The sequence below is a fragment of the Seriola aureovittata genome, chromosome 23, assembly GCF_021018895.1.
Source record: "Seriola aureovittata isolate HTS-2021-v1 ecotype China chromosome 23, ASM2101889v1, whole genome shotgun sequence".
NCBI lineage: Eukaryota > Metazoa > Chordata > Actinopteri > Carangiformes > Carangidae > Seriola > Seriola aureovittata.
This window is the reverse complement of record NC_079386.1, coordinates 12,927,648-12,951,178: the sequence shown is the minus strand read 5'-3', so window position 1 is coordinate 12,951,178 and position 23,531 is coordinate 12,927,648. Positions and strand designations below refer to the sequence as shown.

The window sequence follows — 23,531 nt, the reverse complement described above, 5'->3', positions numbered from 1 at the left end:
GGATAAAGTCGTCTTGAACACAGAATAAAGTTTGTCGAATAAGTGTGCCGAGGGTACTGTTATGTGATTCGGAGAGACCGAGCTTTTCCGGAAACTGCCGAGCTGTGACGCCGAGAAGCAGCCGTAGCGACGCTTGTTGGAGTTTAGACAAGCGGAGGGAGCAAAATGGCGGACGAAGATATTACGCTTGATGGGAAACCTCTACAATCGCTCCGAGTTGCGGATTTGAAAGCCGCTCTGGAGCAGAGAAACCTTCCAAAAAGCGGCCAGAAAAACACACTCATCAAGCGACTGAAAGGGGTAAGTTTTCTCGCATGTTCTGGACGCCTGTGTCGAGTCTGGCTAAGTTCAGTAGTAGCAGAGAGACGGAGGGGGGGGGTTAACATTAGAGGCCGTAACGGTGTGTGGGCTCGGAAGCGGGAATACATAAATCGCCTTGCACGCGTTATTACACATAAACAACACTTTTGGTTTTCGGTTATTTGTAACTGACAGTACAAAGAAACTGCCTACCAACCGACTTCCTACTTAACTGGTAACTACTCGTAGTGCATCGTGTTGCACACAGTTGAACTGTGCACCTGTCAAGTCGAGGCCTAAGCTGAGTGTAAGCAAGCGAGCAGCCGCACATAGTGTACAGTACATGATCGTGCCCGCGCTTTGTGTGTGTGTCTGTGTGTGTGTGTTGAAGTTACGGGGGCGCGCCTCGCGATGTAAACACACAATTTTCCGAGCTTCCCCGACGAGTAATTTATGCAATTTTGTTTTGACTTATTTTTTTTCATCAACACTGTTGTTGTTTTGCACAAGACCTTCAGCCCATGAGCAACCACAGGTTTCAGGGCCGTAGCGAGGATTTTAGTAATACTGAGGTCATGAGTCTTACGTGCCCTCTGCAACAGAAAAATGTTATCAGACACCAGAAATAAAGTCTGAACATTATTATTTTTAATTTTATAAACGATATGTTTACTCAGTTAACTATTCTCATATAATTTCTGGAAATTTTATTTCCCAAATTTGAAAAAGTGCTGTTTTAAAGGCCTCTCCACACTACCAGAAATAAAGGATGGAAATAATGAATCCTTTATTTATGTATTCGCCTAAAAGAAGCCAATGGTAATGGATTGTGAAAACAGTAGGCTAAACATGGGGATAGTGAGGAGAGAGTGAGGAGACTAGCATGCAACAAAGGTTGAGGGCTGGATTTGACATCTTAATTGCTAGGTTGCCATGACACCCTCAAACGTTAGTTTAAAGCCAGTGAATTTAAACCTTTCCTTGGTCGCGCAAACCCAGATAGGATAGAGTGGATGTGATCTCAGTGTCCTCAGTGGTAGTCATGGCCTTGAGAGGTTTCTAATAATGCACTTTTAAAAAGATGGCATATGATTACACGAGCAGGGCCAAGCAGTGCGTGCATATCAACTTGCATATCATATTTGATTTCAAAGATAATGAAATGTAAGCTGATGAAATATGTCACTGCAATTATTTCACCACACAATCACAATGCAGAGCCACTGGCATAATTTCTCTGTGGACACCAGTTTCATTGTGATTTACATTCAAAACACTTGTACCTCTGTATTGGGCCAGGTTGAAGCTGAGCCAAGCTTTCAATAGTGTGTAAATTACACACGACGCTCATGCTAATTTTAGTAAGTAATATACTTTTGAATGTCGATTAAATAGCCAAGATATCTCATAATTTACATAGGAAAAACAAATTTCTGTTCATGGAAATTATCTACATAATGTATATGTATGAAACAGGCATTTATTTAGTAGTATCCCATAAAAATAATTTTTGCTCATGCTGTTGTAAATATGTGAGAGGGTTTTTACAAAAAAAAAAAACCACTGGTTTGCATGCAAGAAAATTACGATTGTCTTGCCAGGTTTTGTAGGCACATTTAGTATTCATTTAGTTGGAGGGATGTTCCATCCACCTCAAAATGTATGCAAAAACTGTGTATCTTTGGGATTAAGATGCTGAACAGAACCGCAAAGTTCCCAGTTTGAGTCCAACCAGTTGCTTCATGAGCCAAAACAGTTTTTGAAATGGGAATGAGGTGCTGAAATAGCCTGTAAAGTAAAAGTAAAGTATCTGGTTTTGTTTTTGTATCTTAAATATAATGTTATGTAGTATAGTTTTACATTTTAAATAATTCCCCTTACTCATTCCTGGCAGGCTCTGATGCTGGAAAACCTACAGAAGTCATCTTCCTCCCACAGTGGGCTGCAGCCCAACTCTCAGGTAGGAGGAGATTTTTAAAGATGAGTTAGTTTGTTAATTCTTTGACAACATATGTGATGTCATTTCTATGTGCTGTTTTTTGGACTTTTCTTTGTTGTAGATAGGGGAGGAGATGTGCCAGAACAGCTTCATAAAACAGTACCTGGCCAAGCAGCAGGAGCTCCTTCGCCAGAGACTTGAGAGAGAGGCCCAGCAAGAGGAAGAGGCTGATGGTATAACATGGCACACACAATCACAAATCAGACAGTTAACTCTGCTACATGAACAACGTATGTATGACTGCACACGCTCATAAACAGGTTGCAACTAGCTACGATATTGGATTATTAAATAAAGGTTTTGGAAGAATCACACATTACAGAAGAAATATGAAAAAATAATCCCTCATCATGCACATATAACTCCATGGGACACAGATGTAGTCATATCATCCAGCTGCTATTGACATACATCAATGTAAAAATTACTAAAGTTATTTATAATTGGTTAAGATAATAATGTCTTTAAAAAAAGTCAGCTCTCATTATGTTAGGTTGTAGAACAACCTACACCTGAGATGGTGTAGAAGGAGACTCAGGAGAAATTGATCTCTTTTTTGATCGATTGAAAGGTTGCACTTGTTTAGGATCCAGTGGGTGTGTGTCATGAGTTTTAATCCTTACTTTGGTGCTGACCCTTAACCCCTGCCTTGTGTTCCTCACTGACAGAAAGCCCAGCAGTGCCAGAGGAGGACGAAGAGCACTCGGAGGACAATGACAGCTCTTCCTATGTCCCTGACAAGGTCAGCAATGTCCACACACTGAATAATAAAATGAGAAAAACTAAGGTTTTATCCCACCAAAGAGGACACACTAAGCTGCTGCACAGTGATGGAGAAATGTTGTGAAAAATCTTGTTTTCTCATGTCTCTCAGTGTTCTGCTTCTCATGCCAGATTATACCTGGTGCATTTTACATTACACAGATTCTTTTTTTTTTTTTTTTTTAAATGCTTAGGTGTTGAAACTTAAAAAAGCTGGAATTTGAAATAAAATGTCTATGCTTGTAAATGCCACAAAATGTATATCATATGTCATGTCAATATTTATGCACAGCAGCATTGCGCTATACCCTCTCAGCCCGCACTGACCAGGGCAGAGGAGAGAGGAGGAACTTCAGTGGTGGGTCATGGGATGATGGCATACAGTGCTGACATGGGCCCCGGTCCTACCCTCCACTGCCAGGAGTCCCCTGAGGCTCCAGGAGCTAGGATGCAGCGAGCCATAGGACATAAGGAGCCACCAGCCCCCTCTCCTCCCCGCGCTGTAGCCTCCCTGTCAGTGCGTGTCCTGGGTAAGCCTGACCGCCAGGGTGTGCCCCCTGCCGTGCCCCGAGCCCAGGAGAAGGAGGGCACCGCACCGAGTGAGCCGGGATCAGCTCATCCTGTCCTCCACCTTAGCAGATCTGCTGGGGTATCAGCAGGAGGCAATGTCCATAAGGATAGTGACGAAGATGACGGTGATGATGAGAGTGAGGATGATGAGGATTGGGGGCCTGGTCCTGGCACAGCACACCGGGGCAACAGAGTCCCTCCCCAGCCGCAGCAGATGCCCCCCAGTGTCCCATCGGCAGGTGGACGATCCAAACGCAAGCTTCAACCGCCGCAGCACATCCCACCACCACAGGTACACCACACCCCCATGCAGCTGCGCCATCCCACGCCTCCTCCTTCTCCACCCCCTGACCTGTTCCCCCTTCCTGATACTCCCAAGCAGAGCCCACCAGACCCAGACGACCAGGAGGGAAATGGCCCTGAGCCTGCACGCGGTCCAAGGGGAGCGTCGTTCCAACCTCCCACCATGCAAGGGCAAGACTCTGACTCGAGCTCTCGTTCCAGCAGTCCTGAGCCCCCTGTGAAGAGCAGGCGAGGACCGCTTTCTCTGCTTGCACACAAGATGGAGTCCGAGGGGGCTTTCCGTGCAGTGGAGCCCATGTCATCTGCGGGAATGTCAGGAGATGCAGCACACTCTACTGCTGGGTCTTCCAGTGAATCTCCGCTGCAAAGACTGGAGAGAAAGAGGCAACAAGAGAACAGAGAGATGGAGGAAGAGAGGCAGCTGAAGGAGGAGAAGGAAAGAGAAAGACGAAAATCACAAGAACTGGAGAGAGAGAAGAAACGCTTGGAAGAAGAGAAGGAAAAGGAGAGAAAACGACAGGAAGAGAAGGAGAAACAGCGTCAGAAAGAGGAGCAAGAAAAGGAGAGAAAACGTCAGGAAGACGAAAAAGAAAAAGAGAGAAAACGTCAGGATGACGAGAAGAGAAGAGAGGAGAAACGGCTTAAGGAGGAGCAGGACAAGAGGCAGCAGACAGCCATCAAAGACAAGGTGGTTGTGACTGAGGCACAAGATTCAGGTTCCTCATCAGATTCTGACTCCAAATCAGACTCCTCTTCACGCTCATCACAATCATCCTCCTCCTCTCGGGACAAACCTTGCCCTGCCAGGCAGCTGAAGGTCAGTGATCAAACTGTTGTAGGTGTCAGTCATTCACCAAGGATTTGATAAATATTTTTAAGGTATAGTGTTTGTGAACACGACGCCGTGCAGCATCACACATCATGGCTGATACTGACATGCATCTAAAACTACATCTCTGTGAGAGTATTGCTATTTGCTTTTCATTGTTTTTACTTTGAATAATTCCACAGAAGGTAGACCAAGGACAAGAGGCAGAGGAAGAGAAAAAGACTAACCTGGGTAAAGGGGCAGAGAAACGATTCCTCTCAAAAAGGTCAGTAACCATCACTGCAATACAGATAACCTTAATAACAAGTGTAAGTAAGTCTTCATATTATTTGTGGGTGGAGTTGAAAAGTTACACCAGCACAGGAATTAGCCTTTGCATCCTGTATGTGCCACCTTTTTGCTCTCTCTATCATTTCTTTAACTGTGTGCACTGTGTATGCTATTGAATAATGTGATGTGATGCATACACTCTGGTGGCTCCTTGTGTAATATCTTGCAACAAAGATATTCACTATGTTTCAAATTAATTTAGTGTTTTTCCAAGTTTCTATTCCCTCTATAGGCCTGTATCCTTTTGACACTGATGTGTATCCTTTCTTAAACTCCACTCCTTTAGCAATTTTCTGTGACTGTCTAATAATATTATGTTATATTTGTATATAACATTATTTGTATAGCACTTTTCAATACAAATAAGAAATGCTTCACACGAGTCAAATACAAAACATCAAAACTAATCAAATTGAAATGCAAATAAAATTAAAAAGACATTACACAATAAATTACTTTTTATAAAAATGTGTCTTAAGTGAGATAAAACAGGGAACTGACTCTACAAGTCTGATCTCGTCTGGTAGGTTGTGCCAAGGGTTTGGGGTCTTGACAGCAAAGGCCCTGTCCTGATTAGTGTCAACCATTTGAATTTAAACAATTTACCAACAAATCTGTGGTTTGCAGGAGAAAATGAAATTAAAATTTCATTATGAGTCTTAATACTAATAAAAAGTGTTGAATCTGCTGAGTAATTTGTCATAAGAAACGAACACAAGGCTGTATTTATGATTCGCCTTTCTGAATATCTCAGCTTACTTTTGACTTTGGTGGCAGGGGTAATTATGTATCAGATTTCAGGATTAACCTTCTCAGGGAAGCAAAATTAACACTGATGAAATCACAAAAACACTATTGAACATTCTTGCTGTGTTATTGATGACATTCAGGTGAGTTTTTCAACAAGGTTTTGGGATATTGTGGTTGATGATGACATGTTGTAGCCATGTGGTCTTGCCCTAAATTAACTTTGGCCCTCAGAGGAAAGAGCAACAGCAATGTGTATTTTAAATGCAGAGATTACAGTGCAACAAGATCAGGCACATAGTAAACAATTCCCAAAACCTTAAAAACTGTAAAAAAACATCCATATTTTTGTTGTGGCATATGAAATAATGTAAGATAATAGAGGACACGGTTTAGTCATGTGGTTATGGAGATCATGGTTTAATCACATTTATGTAATATTTAATATTTAACAGAAAGCACTGTGCCTGGTCTGAAGCCGAATATACTGACACTTATCTTGGGTTGTACTAATATGAATTTCTCTTAAACTTTGTAGTTAAGATATTTGTTCCTCTGTCTATTGCTCAGTAATTTCCTTTTGTGTATCATTTGTCAGCATGGACAGGCATAGAAAATGTCTGTTCCAATTAAAAACATTGGCCATAGAGCTGACAGCATGCCTCCAAGATGTTTTAAGCCAGACTCGGTTGTAAACACACCCTAGTGCTTTCTCTGTCATGCTCCTAATTATAGCAGGTTGTATTTCTTGTCACGTGTGTATTGCGGCAGCCCCTGCTGCTTCTCTCAAGAGATTTAAAGAGTCTTTTCCCATGTTCCTTAGTTTCCTTTCTCTGTTGTCCCATTCGTGTAATTTGTCTTTGTTGCTTGCCGCAGATTATTTTGCGGTTATATTTTGGAGTGCGCCACGTTTGAGCGTTTCACGGAGCTTTTATTTTGGAAATCTTTGACCGGAAGGTAGTTTTTCTTCCCACTCTGGTAGACTTGACACAAGTCTCGCTAGCCAACATGGCCGTCATGCATGCATTGCATCCCTGATACCGACGCAGTGTTCGGCTAATCAGCAGTGGAAACCACCGCGACCGGGTTTTTTTGTAATTCGCGTTCCCTTTTTCAGCCCACGCCTGTCCGGAATAAGCGGCAGCGACAGAGGGTCGTTTTATTTATTTTTTTTATCCCCGGGGGTTTCCTTTCAAGGCCGGCCATAATGCTGTCCGAAGGCAACAAAAACGGGTAAGAGTGAGCCAGAGTGCGACCCAAGGCTTCAGGTTGCTGGTTGTACTTTTACACCACTTATCCAGAAAGCAACGGGAATACATGAACTTAGCCGGTATCAGCCTGTCGTTTCCCATCGTCAGCCTGACTGTATATTACGCGACTGGTTAGCTAACTGCTCCTCGCTGCCTGTTATATTTCATGTCATTAGTTCACATTGGCCTGGTTATGAGCGTGTTACATGTGAGGAGGACCGGGGGTGGGGACGTCGTCAGACTCTTTTGTTGGATGAAGGAGCTAGGAAGATTTTTTTTTTAGGGGGGATGGGGTCTCCTTTCTTTGATCCGTGCCTAAAATAGCATTTCAATGAAGGAACATATTGATGAATAAATAATGGGCTCAGATTTCATAGTGTGATGGGGAGAAGCATGTGGACAGTGATTTTTCTTCCCTCCCTTCTCTGTCTGTCCTCTTGACCTCAACAATGTCTCTCATGCCAGGCAGCCAAAAGATAAAGTTAAATAAAAAAACGATAAAGATAAAGTTTCAAAATGAAAATATGGTTTTTGGTTGTCCGTTAAGGCTCAATCATGACCGTACTGTACCGCATCTTGTTGTCTAGCCTACAGAGGACTATTTTTGTATTTTTGTATTTGTGTGGCTGTAGCTGTTAATGATCTCACTGTTGTCAAGGGAGATCATTAAAGCAGACATCTGTTAGCTGTACAGTCAGTGTGAATGGGCCCTTATGGTGTGATATAATTCTCCCAGCTGGCATCAGTACTCACACTCTCCTTCCCTGGGAGCTGACTACATGTGTCATTTGACCGGTGACAATGTTTTGGTTCAGTTTATGAGTCCTGTTTGTTGATTAGGACACAACTTGAGTAATTCTAATGAGCTGCAATGAATGAGAATTGGTGCCCCGGGGTCATACTGCACTCATGGTTTCTGTTTGTCAGGTTTTTGAGAAGTATTGCATTTATTTTATGATACTCTTTACGTATTGTGATGTTGTTCCTCAGATTGAAGCTACACATCAATGTGCTTCCTCATTCCAGCCTAGTCATATGAATACAAAGCTGTTTGAAATGTAAAACGAAGGGGGTTCAAGGCTGTTATTTGAGAGGAGAAAGCCAGTGATCATTACATCACCTTGGCCTGGCCTTTCCTCTTTTCCTGATCCCAAGGGGTTGTATTTCTAGTTGACATCTGTCTCCCTTTATAGCCTTCGCAGGTGTGCCCCTGGCCTTGCCAAAGAACCACACACACATAGACACTGACATCCACACCTAGGGCAAATGAGGAGAAATGGTGTGGTGTGGAGGAGGGGAAAATGCTGTCCCTTTGCATACACTTCTGCCAGTGACTAATCTCTAGAGAAGGAGGTTGAATGGGCTCTCCTAACACTGTGGGTAGATTTCAGTTGTTCAGAAACCCACACTACAGGCCCTTGTGCTAAAGAAACTTTGCCAGTGGCAGTGTTGCATATCATGGAGAAAGAGAAAAGCTGAGCTTTGGCTGTCTGAGCTAGTCCTCAGAGACTATGTGCCTAGTAGTTTGCCAGCTAGGGATCATTTTACACTGAACATCAGTCTGAAAAGTCTGAAGTAGAGGGAATGACTTATTTTTGTAAGTCCAAAGCAGCAGTGCATCACTCGGTTGAAGAAGTGACTTTGATATCGTGATTTGAGTCAGAAATAATCTTCCTAGAGTCACCTACCAGATTCATCTTTGAGATTAGTGCTAGAGCTGCAACTAAAAGTAAATCAGCAAAAAATTAATTTGCAACGATTCTGATAATGGATTAATCACTTGCTCCAGATTTTCAAATGTAAGAATTTGCATTTGCTGCTTTTCTTTATCTTATAATTAAGTGAAGTGATTAATTCTGGGTTTTGGACTGTTGGACAGATAAAATAGGACATTTGAAGACATCACCTTGGGCTTGAGGAAATTGTAATGGGCAACGGAACAATTAATCGCAAATTAATTTAATTGCATTATTAGCAGATTAATTGGTAATGAACATAATTGTTAACTGCAGTCTGTGCATTGTTTGGGTTATTTACAGGTCCTCACATGTTCTGTTGACTTTGTTGCTTTTTAAAAATGACTGCATTGCTGTTTTTTTCTGCAATAACTGATGAAAAAATTACAATGGAACCAGAGACAAAACACGCTGCATTGATTAGTATTGGCACTGGATGACAACTAAACATTTCTTTGTTTGATACTTTTCAGCAATGAGAAGTATTTTTAAATGTATTATTTACTTCCATTTACTGTGACATGCAAAGAGCTGTGTAATGAATCAAACAATAGAGGGGAATGTGCACTGTGATGGAGAGAGGGATGCTAGAGGATGTGATCCTCCCACCTACAGGGTGCTGCCTCAGTGCCTGTGTCGTCACATGGAGGCAGCGGAGGAGGCTTTTGATAATGCTGGCAGAGGAAGTTGAGGGGGTAACTAAAAATATAATGATGATATCTGTTTGGTTTTGCTCCGTCTAAGATAACAGCGATAAAATAAAAAGTAAGGAAGTGTTTGACTGTGCGAGGTCTGACATAGTAATAGTAACCACAGAGAATCGGTTTCATTTCGTTAGTTAGAATTGTTTTTGTTTCGTTTATTGTAATGACCCAGCAAGGATCAGATTAAGACTACACACACAGAGTCAGCTGTGAGTGTTTCGTGGACGATGAGTTAGTTTGAGGAGTGTTTGTGACCCTGGGTGTCAGTTAGCTGGTGAGTTATTTATAGCAAGAGTGACCCAGATCATTGGCCTCCAGCACCCTTCCTCTGACTCTTCCAGTGTTTTCCTCTGTCTTGTCCTACACATCATTTTGTCTCCTCTCACACTAACCTTCACACTGCCCAGTCCTAAGAGTTGAGTTTGAACACAGTCTTCAATTACAGCTGCAACTAATGATTATTATCTATTCTTATTTACCTGCTGATTGTTTTCTTAATTAATACACTAATTGTTTGATCTATAAAATGTCAGATAGTGGTGTTATCTGTCCGAAAATTACTTTCAAAATGAGTCGATATTACTTTGCGGTTGGTCAGCTAATTGGTTAAATGTTTCAGCTCTATCTTCAATATGTGAGTAGTGAGGTCACCCCTCACCCCAACTGTCTCTTACTCGTGCAGGGAGGTGTCTGAGCCCAGCGCAGCCGCCGTGACAGAGGTGGAACCGGACTCGGAGAGCTCCATGGCCCAGCAGCCGGCCTCCGGGGCTGAGCCAGAGAACAACGAGAACCGTCTGGAGGAGGTAAGGCCACTGAGAGGGTGGGGGTGCCCGGGTCTTTGCTATGTTTCCCACTAACCAGCATTCTCATTCACATATAAGCATGTGTAGTTGGCAGTGAAAGTATGTAGTCACTCAAAACCAACACAACTCCAATGTTTTAACATTCATTACTCAAAATCATTGATGCCTTTGGCACCTGTGGAGAGCATCCTTTCGATTCGGACTCTGTGTGCAGTTTCTACACCGTTTAACTCCTTAAATGCTCAACAGAATTCTCAATCAGATGTTAGTACAATTGATAATAGGTGAACAAATGGAGGTTGAGTTGGAGTTGGGTCCTGAAGTAAATAGGAATGAACTAATCCTTTCATCCGTGTTTAATGCAACTAATATTTTATAACTAGCTCATTCAGATAGATGATCTCTCGCACACGTCCATTGTCTGGCTGGGCTTTTTACAGGGGTGTTTAGTGCCGATGCTGCTGGAATGCAAGTAGTGACGGTAATACTCTGTTAAATTAGACATCCATGCTACAGAGAGTGCATGGTCCTCATATCACTGTTGTTGTATGTGTGTTAGGGAGGCAGTGAGAGAAAGTGAAAACATTAAACCTCAGGGCCCTGACACTAAGTCAATTATCGATCGCTGTTTATCGTCTGTGGTCGACTATAGCCCTTAGTTTTTATGGTGCATTCGGCAATATTGGCACTAATCAGCTCTTTCTGACGGCAGTTCAAACAATTGAGAGCACTGAACCGATGGCAGAGGTAGTTGATGAGAGGGAGCTCTTTAACTGGGTGGTGTCCCACTTTTGGTCCAGTTTCGCTTTATCTTCTTGCCTCTGCCTTTTGTTCTTGTGACAATCATCTTTGCACTGTACTAAAGCCAAAGTCTTCCAAAAGCAGTTGCTCAGTCTGCTTTCATCAGCACAAAAATTCTTGTGCATGGTCTGTCAGGGACCTCAGCGTCATTGCATAAGACCAGAGTATTTTATCACATGTAGTTTCCCTTCTTTAAACGAAAAAAATGATAGACATTTTCACAATTACAACCAAATTATGCCACGGTATGAATTATGCGCAGTCTGAGGCTTTGTCAGATAAAGCCTTCACAAGCTACTGCTGTTGAAACCAGACGAAGATCAGCATAAGATACATTACATTGCATGTTCTTATCTAGAGTGCCTAAATTACATTTACTGGTGAGCTTCTATGCTATGGAAGTTATTATCAGCATGTGCCTTTTTTTTTACTCTCTGTGTGTGTATTTGTGGTTTTCGTTTCCCTCTTGGGTTTGTGTGAGTAATGGACCCTGACAGTGTGTGTAGAGATGCATCAGGGCTTGTTTCTGCTGTTTCTTTCACCCTGTTTTCATTCTCCCTGCTCTCTTGCTTCCTCCCTTCACACTGCCTCTCTCTCTCTTTTAATCACTGTCTCTCTTCCCCACTTTGTCCCCTTACTTTACATCTTTTGCCTTTGTATCCCATCATGAACGCTTCACTCTCACTATATATATTTATGGTGTGATTGCTGTTTAAAACCCCATTGATTGCTTTGTTATGAAGGTGCCCATGCCTCTTCCATTGCCCCTAATGGTACCTGCTGCGTACTACTACTACCACCACCACCACCACCAACACCTCCTCCACTCCTCCTCCTACTCCTCCTACAACTCCTGTCCCGCTATGCCCAAGTGCGTCGCTGGTACCTGAATTAGGCCCAGAGTCTGCAACTACATGGCACTGAGTAAAACCTGAGCCTGCAAGGCCTCCCCTGTAGCCCTCCAGTGATGCGCTGAGCCAGCAGGGACTGGATCTTGCATCAGACCACCACCGACAGCAGTGGCAGCCATGGTAACTGCAGCAGCACACAGTTGTCATGGCAACCCAGCCTCAGGGGTTGGAAGCCTGCTCGCTGATCTGAACCGGACTGGACTGTACTGCACTTGTGTGGTGGTGATGATTGATGGGGTAAGGGAAGGGGAGTGTGTTTAATGCTCTGTATCGCCTCCCCCTCTCCCGGCCTTTCCCCATCTGCCATTTTGAGGATACGCACAGTCTCCAAGTGTCGTCCCCCAACATCAAAGCCTCTGTGCTCCAAAAGCCAGATGCAACTCAGAGGAAAGACAAAACTCTTCATCAATCCAGTTTCAGTTTCTACCTCTACCTCCAATCCCATGCTGCCCTCTGCTTGTGGGGTGGAGTAATGACTTTGGACTGAGACTTGCTCTAATAACCCATACAGCGATTAGAGCTTTTATATCATCACTATTTTGAGTTTTAAACTTTAAAACACACTCCAGTGGAGCAACTGAAATAATCTGCTCTGAAAAGATGTTTGTGGGACATTTTAATGGAAAGTCTGGATGTGATTTGACATTGTGGAACTTTACTTTCAAACATCTGGAACTCCAGTATTGGTTAGGCTTGTAAGCCTAACAGTTATTCTCTGCCATGACAAGCTCACCAGCCTAAAAGGGATTTTTATTGTTCACCTGTGCAAGTAAAATCCTCAACTCTTTGACTGTGCATGTAATTTCCGTCACACATGCTCAATGTGATCATCGCAAGAGAACTGCTCCCCTGGACCCTGCACCAGCTCCACTGTAGCAGAGACTTTCAAAGGACATACTGCCACAACACAAGTAATGTGGCATACATTATGCACCGTGGCTGTTTGTGGGTATACACTGACATTGATTATCCACACCTGGGCCAAGAGAGCTGGATATGTCAACAAATCATCGCCTCTCCTTCCTCTGCAGCCACACTGTCAGTGAAATCAAGTGTGACTCAGTGGATTTTTCACCAGGAGATCAAGATATGCTGCTGCTGCTGCTGCTGCTGCTGCTGTGGACCTGGCAGATGGATAACTGCAGTTGTTGCTGTTATTTATTTATTTATAAATCCAACTCTTCACTACACCCACAACCTGGCCTTTGCATCTCAACTGACTTCATGTGAGTGCAGAGGCATTCATGCCAGCGATGCCATAAGCCCTCTCCTTTTGACTACATCCCTGGATTGTATTTTTAACAAAGCCAGATGCTCGTGGATTGTTTTTACACCTTTATTCCCATAAAGAGACTTAAGACAGACCTTCCTCCTGTGCTGCCAACCTGCAAAACAAACTCAAGAATCGCTTAGCAAACTTTCTGGTTATGGAAAACCCCATGAACTTATAAAAACAGGAACACAAATATCTTGGACAACAAATGAACATTTCACGGAACAACCTGTTTTTATCATTTTGACATTTCAGATGCACCCAAATGTCATAAAAGACTTTCCGGACTGTATATTTGAGACCATGGACATCTTTCACAATTAAAGACAATAAATTCAAGCCACTGGATGCTTTTACTCGTCAGATGTACCTCACAGATCATGGACTCTAACAAAGTATACCTCACCCTGACCCTTGTCAGAATCCATCACAAGACAGTTTGAAACTCCTGGCTTCCCTAAAGACTGAAACGTGACTCTGTGATCAGCAGTCAATCGAGAAAAGTTCTCCCAAGCCCCATTCAAGAAAAAAGTCCAATCCAGTGATAAGTTCCTGCATGGTGGCTAATCTGCACATTCAAATCGAGCCCTGCCCTCACTCCTCTGCCTTCTCTGATTGGATCCTTGTTGCCTAGATACAGTACACACTGTCGTGCGGTTGGGCCATAGTCGAGCCAGTAAGGAATCAGGTGTCAAATGGTACCAGGAAATGACTTGTCATTATTCCTCTATTTAAAATGTATAAACATTTAAATGATTACCTGTTTAAAAAAAAAAAGGAAGCATTTTCTTTCTTCCTGATCTTTTTTGTAAATAAGAGGGGTGAATTATTTTCCTCTTTGTAATTTAGTACAAAGTTTTGAACAGTCATGTGTACTGCAGTTTTAATTTGGTACTTTGACACCAGGCTGAGAATGCTCATCATGCATTTGACCACACTGTGCATCCACAGTTGTCTGTTAAATACAGTAAATAGTAAATCCTTCAAGGTGAATTTCAACTGCAGTATCGATAGTCTTGTGACTGATCTGTGAGTCTTCAGCACTCAGTTCTCCACCTCTGCGTCACAGAACTCATCAGCATGCTGGATTCAACTACATGTCATAACTTTGATGTTAAATGAACACCATGAGAGTGTGAGCACACTACCATCACACAATTTGCATGCAGAAAGCTCCATTTTGCTGGAATAGATATACATGGGGAGTTGGCTAATGAAATAGTTCCTGTCCTCCCTGTTAATAAAAGTCGTTCTGGACGACATTGAAGCAGGGTTAGGGAAATGAATAGAATAGACAACAACATCCATCACTGCCGTCTTAATATGATTCTTAATGTTGTATTATTTAGCAGTAATTCTTTAGTTTATAGCACTAATGTAGATGTTTCTGTCTGAATGTGGACAAGGCTGTTCTTTTAAAAGCGTAATTTAAAAAACGTTTTACAATACAACTCTGGATTGGATTTAAATTACAGAAGGAAAGTTACACAAAAGCATGAAATAATTAGGGCTGTGATAATTGGTGGGTTTGGTGGTAAAAAAAGATGTAGCTCTCCAGACAGGCTTGAAATCACTAAGCAGCCTGGTAATATTGAAATCACCGCCACCTCCTCTAGAGAAAATAAATCCAGTCAGTTTCGTGAAGTGTCAGGATCAGCTCAAACACGCTGACTGACACTTTGCTAGTCCTCTTTTCCCTCCTTCTATTCTCAGAGCACTCTGACGGATACCATCTTGTAATATCACACCATATTAAGATATGATCCAGTTTGAGTTTCACGCAGGCCTACTCATGTCCTAATGCGCACATCATGTACTCACTTTTGTCCTCTAGAGTCTACCTCACACACTCTCACACGCACACACGTTCGAACACAAGGAGAGAAGCAGAACGATTTATCTCAGTGTCTTTGAGCAGAGGTGGAAGGCGGAAATGTGTCTGGAGTCTCTCTGTATCGACTAAAGAACCCTCTTCTTAATGTAGTACAATTGGAGCCTCCAGGCTTCTATTACTTAACCCCCCTCCCCGCCCCCTCCTCCACTGTCCTGTTTCACCTCCTCTCTGTAGATGCCTGTTTGGGTCTTGACTCTTGGTTCTCATCTAGCCCCACACCCCTGGGGTTTCTGTATGTTCTCTCTCTGTCTCTCTCTCCTTCCAGAGCACCACTCCTAAGGCTTTTGCTGCTCGCAAGATATCCTTGACCAGTGAGTATACCCGTTAAATGTTTTCCCGACTCCTGGATCGTTCATCCTACATGAGGACTACATGAGGAAAGAAACAAGAATGAAAAAAGAAAATAACATGCCAATAGTATCTTAACCCATTGTGCAGAAGATTTTTTTTGAAGTCGCTTTATTTTTTTTATTTATTATAGGATAATTTGATTTTAAGAGATTGTAAGTATTCATTTTTGTAAGATGTCAAACCAAAAGTTTGCCTTAAATTTAAAAGAAATGGAAGAAAAGTCCCAATTTTAAACGTGATCACATTGCAGGTAGGATCCAAAGAGTTTTTCAGCAAGATTTTTTACACACCTGCTAATTAATTGGACTCATTGCAGTAGGACAGTACGCTCGTCTGATGGTGGTAGATACAGAGATGAATACACACTTTTTCATGGATGATAAAACAAAACTACATGATTGTGGCCTAGGTCCAGTTGGCCTTTATACAAGTACAATATTTATCTACTGCATGGTATTCCACACAAAGTATTGTGCACAGAACAATAAGATTAGAATAGCTATCAATGAAAACCACAACAAACATGTAATAACTTAAATATTAAATATTGCTTTAAATGAATAACTACTGGAAAATAGTTGCTGAAATGATTTGATGTCTCCATTCCATTGAAAACTAGCTCAAGCATTAAAGTATTTAAATTTATATTTCTGCTTGTAGACCATGAGCTGGCAGTTTCGGAGTATATTTTGTCTCTTCTCAACGATAAACTACATTTTTTTTGACTCCTGCAGGTAGTAAAACTTCTCCAGCCACCACAGATGGAGGAGCAGGAGAGCCTGAAACGGGAACTGCAGCAGGGAGGAAGAGGCGGTGGGGCTCCAGCACAGCAGTTACTGCTAAGAAACCATCGATCAGCATCACTACCGACTCACTGAAGGTACTGACACAGCACGATCAATCTGGGGAAAAGATTTCTTAATATATTTTATCTGTATTTTTTTAATGGAGCTGGTATTTTGTGCTGTAGGTCAATATCAAATAGCTGATCAACCTTTGTAAAAGGACAAGGACTCAGTCTTTCAAAAAAAACAGTTTTACAGGGTGGAAATTCTTTCTTACCATTAACTCCTTATAATTTCCACCCACGTTTGTATTGATCTTGAGACTCAACGACAACATGTGTTCCGCTTCCCTGTCGTTTCTTTTCCTCCAATCTACTCTTATCTGTGTCTGTGTCCTTCAGTCTTTGATCCCAGACATCAAAGTAAACCAGGAGGCAGTGGTAGAGCTTCACCCAGAGGAGCTGCAACTGTCTGGGGACGAGGAGAACCTGGACACCAGCCGCGGTGACCAGGACAAAGGACTCAAGATCCGACGCACCGTCACACAGGTAAGGAAAGACATATCAGTGCTGTCAGTTGAACACCTTTTAATTCTAGTGAAGACAACAAGAACATTCAACAATCAACACTAACAGAAGCTGAGGTTTCTTTTTGGACATATAACATCACATATTCATATTGACTTAAGCCTAATTTGAAGAACAGCTGAACAAGCTGCTTTTCTTTGTCAGTGTGTTTTGAACTTTTACATTACCTGTCATTCCTCCCCAGGTCGTCCCAGGTGACAGTCAGGAAAATGGCCAGGCAAATGAAGAGGAGGAGGTGGAGCAAACGGAGAGAGAAAAACAGCGCAGGACTTCCAGAGACAAAAGGAAGAACAGTCTTTCTGAGGAAGCCTCGGACACACAGACACCTGTCAAGCTTGATGGAGATGCAAAGAAAGGTAAACTGCCTCGCTGAAAAGTTTGTGGGATTTTAATTGCTGTAAATTGTTGGGTACAAATCTCTGTGCTGCTTCTGTCTTCCATCATCCCTCAGGCACTGCCTCATCTTTCGCTCTGTTCTTGATTACACACATTCCTGTTTTTCTACCTGCCCCACTCACTCTTCTCCCCTCTTCCTCATCTTTCCCTCAGTTACCCCGAGCGACAGTCTGGTGCGTCGCTCCATCAGTCAACAGAAGTCTGGTGTGTCCGTCACCATCGACGACCCCGTCCGCACAACTAGGCAGGCCTCGCCACCTCGTGGCAAAGTCTCCAATATCATCCATGTGACCAACCTGGTGGGTTTGTACCTCAGTACATTACAGTACAAGGCCCAAAGAAAGCCAAGTGAAATTTGTTTTTCTTTTTCCAAATCTGTGAAACTTGTGTTTCATTTTGGCAAGTCAGCATTAGTTCACAAAAAAAGATCCTGTTCTGTTCTTGTTTTTTGGCCGAATTGGAGTCTTGAAATTTCCTCAGGAGCTAAAATTATGTGGAGGGAAGTGGTTGTACAGAAAAATCCTGCATTTCCATATACACCATACACATTTTTCGTGAATGAGGCATATTATGTTGATGCCAGTGGAAACCACATCACCATCATACCCATAATTAGAGTCAGGAACACTTACCCAGGTATTATGGCTGTAGTCAAGCATCACCTTAAGTTGGGGGTGCAGTACGTGACTAAACAGACTATGACAAGACAAGACATTACACATTTAATGACTAGCATTTATGGACTCTTTTTTTTTTTTTTTTTTTTTACTTGTGCCATAGAAGCAAGACTTCAAGTCACACATGGATCAAAGAGTACCAGGTCTCGAATGCCACCCAGCCTCAGTTATGTCTAAAAAAAACAGGATCCAAACAAACAAAACCACCAAATTCAAGATATGGCGTGAGGCTGTAACGCCCATTGCCATTGTATTTAACAGAAACTAAAAAGCATTGCCAGTTTGGATGTATGTAAAATGTAGAAAAACGTATTTTATCTTCACCAGTAGTGAAAACATGTGATGTGTGGCCTGAGGGTGGCACCAGAGAAAGCACCATGGTGTTACTCAAATTAAAAGGGCTTATCCTCTGAACTGTGATGAGTTCAGGGACATGTCTCTGTTTGATTTACTGTAGCATTAAACTATATAAAAGGTATAGCATCAAAGTCATCAAATAAGGACCTGTTGGTGGTGCGGACTGTGAATATCTGTACCAGATTTCATGGCAATCCATTCAATAGTTGTCAAGACATGTCACCCTGGACCAACATGTTGAACAGACTGACATTATCATCTTTAGAGCTTCATCCATAGGTTCAGTATTTCTCTGTCTCGTCGTAGGTATTTCGCTGCTTCATTTAAATTAAAGTTGCAGGTCTCTCATCCTCATCAGGACATGTTCAGATCTGAGTTGGAAATCTTGTAACATATTGAAAAGCCCCCAGCTCTGACTGTAACAACTGAGTGGTTGTCTTTTCTTATCTCAAAGGTACGACCCTTCACTCTGGGCCAGCTGAAAGAGCTGCTGAACCGGACAGGTACCGTGGTGGAAGACGGGTTCTGGATCGACAAGATCAAGTCTCACTGCTTTGTCACAGTGAGTACCAGTAAATGAACCATTTCAAGTTGTATTGGGCATTTGTGCATGCACGATTCAGCTGCCAAAGCTGGCCTTTATTTTGAAGGATGTTCTTTTATCAAGTGCTGAACTGTTTTTAATGATTGGTGTTTGGTGTTGTGGGGGTTTTGGAGCAGGTGTGGGGGAGTAGTGTGAGAGGTGGAACACCACCTAGCTTACTTCTGTTATAGCTTTTGGAAATATATACTGTAATACGTACTATCTGTTTTTGCAGGAAGACGATTGAGTTCAGACATTAATAGAAACGTTTGTGTGATTATTTGTCACCGTCACTATCACCTCTGTGTTCGCCTCCATCTCTTCCTGCAACAGTCTGTTCTTTGCACTGTTTGTTAAGATGTGATTACCCTTTAAAAGGATTTTTGAGTCTGATAGCCTTTTTCCTCTCCTCCTGTCATCGTAGTACGCTACCACAGAGGAAGCTGTCGCCACCAGAGCTGCCATCCATGGGGTCAAATGGCCTCTGAGCAATCCCAAGGTCCTCAGTGTGGACTTCTGTGAGCAGGATGAGGTAATGAACGGCGTAAATGCCAAAATAGACTAATTGTATAGATGTCAACACACACCTAACGGACTATGAATTGCATTACTGTAGATGGTGGGGAGTATATGTCAGCCTTCAGATGAATTTCATTATTTTACAGTATGAAATTAATCATTTTCTCTGCCACTTTTGACGAGGGAAAAAAAGGGAGAAGGACTTATTCTATAATCATATTCTCTGGGGAAAAAAAATTACTGGAAGAACAAAATAATTTTACAACACTGGTAACATACTGAAATAACATAATATACTTAAAAGAACATCAGATTTTAGTGTTGTAAAAAACATAAAGCGTGCAGTGGGTCAAACAGTAGGCGACTATTGCTGTCCAAAGTAAAAGGTATGAGAAATAAAATATTAACAGGTTTATTTTTGGAGCCGTTTTAGATGAGCATCCACACACTACACCACGAGAGGAGTTTTTTCAAACTGTAGGCAGTGTCAAGTCATCCTCCAGATTTGCTTTCTGTTTAAACTGGGAAAGTATTTCAGGACTGTCCGTTATCTCTGCGTCATACTTCAAATTTCAATTTGGTTTTTCTACACACAACTGTCAGATTTGACTGTGTGTGATTTCTTTGTTATCAGCTTATAATCACTTAAATTTTGAAAGTACAGATTGACATTTCTGACGAGTCATCAAGCCTAAATGATCATCAGATGTTTGCTACATCTGTTTTTAGATTTGTACATTTAATGTTCTCCACACAATCAAACTTCACATCCCTGGCTTTTGTCTTTATATTTCTATTTTTTTCCGCAGCTGGACTTTCATAAAGGTATCCAGAAGCCAGAAAAGGAGGAGGACCATGTTGTCCAACCAGTTGGTCCTCAGACCCGTCTGCCCCCTTTGATGCCCGAGCGAGACAGGGACAGAGAAAGAGACCGCGAGAGGGACAGGGACAGAGACAGGGAGCGCGAACGAGACCGGGAAAGGGACCGAGGCGTGGGAGGAGTGCGTGACCTGTGGGCAGAGCGGGAGAGAGAGATGGAGCGCCGGGAGCGTGCCCGCGGCGAACGGGAATGGGACCGGGATAAGGTCCGGGAGTTTGCAAGACCAGGAGAGGACGGACGACGATCCCGATCCAGAGAGAGAGAGCGGAGGAGGAGGGAGAGGGGAAAGAGCAAGGAGAGAAAGACGGATAAGAAGGGTAAGAGAACAAGGAGAAATACGAGAGTGGGAAAGAATGAAAACAGAGAAGAAAGACTAGAATAAAGCTTGATAGTGGGATAGTCCCTCATCCAAAGTGCATATTAATAATTTAAAAAACTTCATTAATCCCTATAAAGAGATTGTGTTTTCAGCTTCTACTAAATGATCTATTACATAATTTTCGGGAGCTGAAAAATAGTCAGCGTTACAACCGACACTTTGATGTATTACATTTATTGTAGAACGTATCGAGAAGCAGGAGGAGAGGAAAACTGAACCTAAAAACAAAAGAAAAGAGATTAATCTACACTCGCTGCCCAGCCTGCACAAAGAAAATAATTATATTACATACAGTGCAGTTGTGCACTGTATTGCAACATTTACCAATTGTACAATCGATACGCATCATACAGAAACACTTAATGAACACACTCGTAATTAGTAAAAGGCTAACATGAGGTGTTAAGTAATATCTTGATTAAATATGGAACCATTACACAATTATTTTCTCAATTAATCATTTCATCTGTAAAATGTCTGAAAAGGTGAAAACACCTGTTAAAATTTCCCTAATCCCCAGGCGACGTGTTCAGATCGCTCCGTTAATTTGCCCAACAGTCCAAAATTGTATAATAGGATATGACAGAATTACTAAAACGTACCAAAGTTAATTGATTATCAAGTAGTTGCAGATTATTTTTTCTGGTGCTGCACAGACTGTAGCTAGCCAATAGTGATATGACAGCCACTGACAGGATATAGGGGCCTGACAAATACGGGGAATGGCAAGAAACCTGTCGTCTCCATCACATGTTGTTATTCTGTAATGATGAAAAGAAAATTCACCCATTTGTTTTCTCACTAACAGAGAAGGGAGATGAGCCTCCGGCCAAACTCCTAGACGACTTGTTCCTCAAGACCAAAGCGGCTCCATGTATATACTGGCTTCCCCTCACTGAGGAGCAGGTTGGTCCTACACACTGACACCTTTCAGTCTGACACGATGAGTGGTTCGAGAGTCTGGGTCTCGGTTGAGATTTCACGTGTACCATGTAACTTGACCACACTTTGTGTCCACCAGGCGGTGCAGAGGCTTCTGGACCGCACAGAGCGACAGAAGGAGCGTGAGCGAAGGCGCAAGGAACAGCAAGAGGAGGAGGACAAGAAGCGGGAAGAGGAGAAGAAGGAGAGGCTCAAGGGCCGGGAGAAGGACGGCGGCGTAGCTGTGAGCGCTGGAGCCGCCGGGCGAGGAGCTGAAGGAGACAGAGAGAGGGACCGCGGCCGAGACAGAGAGGGGGACAAGAAGAGGGACAGCGGTCACCGGCCCAGACGACCCTCGGCAGGCGCTGGCAGTGGACGGAGGTCTCGTAGCCGTAGCAACCCCAGGGACAGACGCCGCTGAGGGGTGGGCAGCTGCAGGGAAAGCTGAAAAGAGAGTAGGGAAGCAGTGTAGCAAAGGAACCGGCAGACAGGAAGTCTTGGGAGGGGGGAGTTTCCACTCGGTGAAGCATTTCTCTTGCCTGAAATTCAGGACTTGTGTCTGCTCCTCACTACCTGCCCCACCGTGCTTTAATTCGTCCACTCTGACGCCAGCGTTGTCTTCCACACACTTCTGCCATTTCCCCACCTCCTTAATGTCAATTCACACAGAAAATGTTGATTACATGTTTGGTTTATAGTAAAATAATGGTTCAGCCAGCTTCACTCCCCAGTCTTCTTTTCTCTTTCCGTCTTCCAGAAGCAAAATTCAGCCCCCCTACCCGTAGTTATGAGCAGCTTTCCTCCTTGTCTCTGTGTAGTGTTGTTAATTATCCTCCGTTGAAGAAAAGAAGCAGGGAGGGCGGTGGTTTTTTGGCTCGCCTCAGCATTTTGTCCCACTGAGGTTTGGGAGCCTGCCTCTTTATTTTAGTTCTGTGGGTGCACAGTTCCTTCCTCCTCAGAGCCCTGTAATAAAACCAGTCCAAAATAGATCCCTGACCTTCAAATATTTTCTAGGATCAGTTTTAGTGCTCCACTCTTCAGCACTAAGATTTTTTTTTTTTATATATATATATTCGACTAGGTTCACAAGCCGTCATGTTATTTTTTGTTGAAGTTTTATGGATCATGTTTATTTTTTCTGCCTTGGAGGCTTGTTCTGTGTTACAGCAGGTGATGTTTGTGTGAGCGTTAACCTTCACCTCCCACAAAGGTACAACTGGTACTGAAGTCTCAACACTGTAACCTAGAAAAGCGCGATAGGAAGAGAAGTGGTATTAAATGTTGTGGTGATGCGAGAGACATGTAAATGCCCAAGTTTGTCTTAGGTGGATTATTTACAAGGGGCATGAAATTCTAGTGAAGCGGAGATTTATTCTGTAACAATTACAGGAAGCTGACCTTCCCTGCACTGAAGTCTCCAGTTGGTAATCCCTCCTATGACCTTTCAATCATATATATTTAAGAGGAGGCAAAAAGGTTTATCTTCAAATAGAGTAATGGTTACAATTTTAATATTTTTAATTTTATGTTTTTAGTTCGAAACAGTTTGATTCTGTTGCTTTTTCTCCTTCTGCAAGTGCTGAATGTACCGAGAATTTAAAAACTGAATAAATTTAAAATTGGTTATCAGCTTGTCTGCTTGGATGTTTTTGTTTTTTTTTTTTTGCTTCAGGTCATTTCTCTCAAAGAAGCATCATGACCTGGCTGCAAGCCACTGATCTGATGTTTTGGAGTGTTTTTGACCTTCCTCTCTTTAATCATGAATATATTGGCAGAATATTTGAACCATGGACGTTCCGTGCAAAGGAAAAGCTTTAAGGCTGTAAATTCTGCTGTATTTAACATTACAAATTTGTAAGGTGCATGTACAAGCAGGCCAATGTC

General features: G+C 42.5%; 1 protein-coding gene across 3 annotated transcripts; it reads left to right on the top strand.

Annotated features, from left to right (window-relative positions):
* The first annotated feature begins 133 nt into the window (after positions 1-133).
* On the top strand, positions 134-23,276 carry acin1b (apoptotic chromatin condensation inducer 1b). Of its 3 annotated transcripts, XM_056368596.1 has the most exons (18): positions 134-300; positions 2,195-2,260; positions 2,361-2,472; positions 2,968-3,041; positions 3,354-3,923; positions 4,014-4,751; positions 4,946-5,028; positions 10,213-10,333; positions 15,478-15,523; positions 16,298-16,443; positions 16,750-16,896; positions 17,120-17,291; positions 17,485-17,630; positions 18,820-18,927; positions 19,373-19,480; positions 20,277-20,664; positions 21,535-21,632; positions 21,748-23,276. In XM_056368596.1, exons 1-18 carry the CDS (start codon positions 166-168, stop codon positions 22,066-22,068), a joined length of 3,579 nt encoding a protein of 1,192 aa, XP_056224571.1. In that variant the 5' UTR covers positions 134-165; the 3' UTR covers positions 22,069-23,276. The 3 variants fall into 3 exon arrangements, with proteins under 3 accessions (XP_056224571.1, XP_056224570.1, XP_056224569.1); XM_056368595.1 differs by having other exon boundaries at positions 3,357-4,751; XM_056368594.1 differs by having other exon boundaries at positions 3,354-4,751.
* Positions 23,277-23,531: the final 255 nt, after the last annotated feature.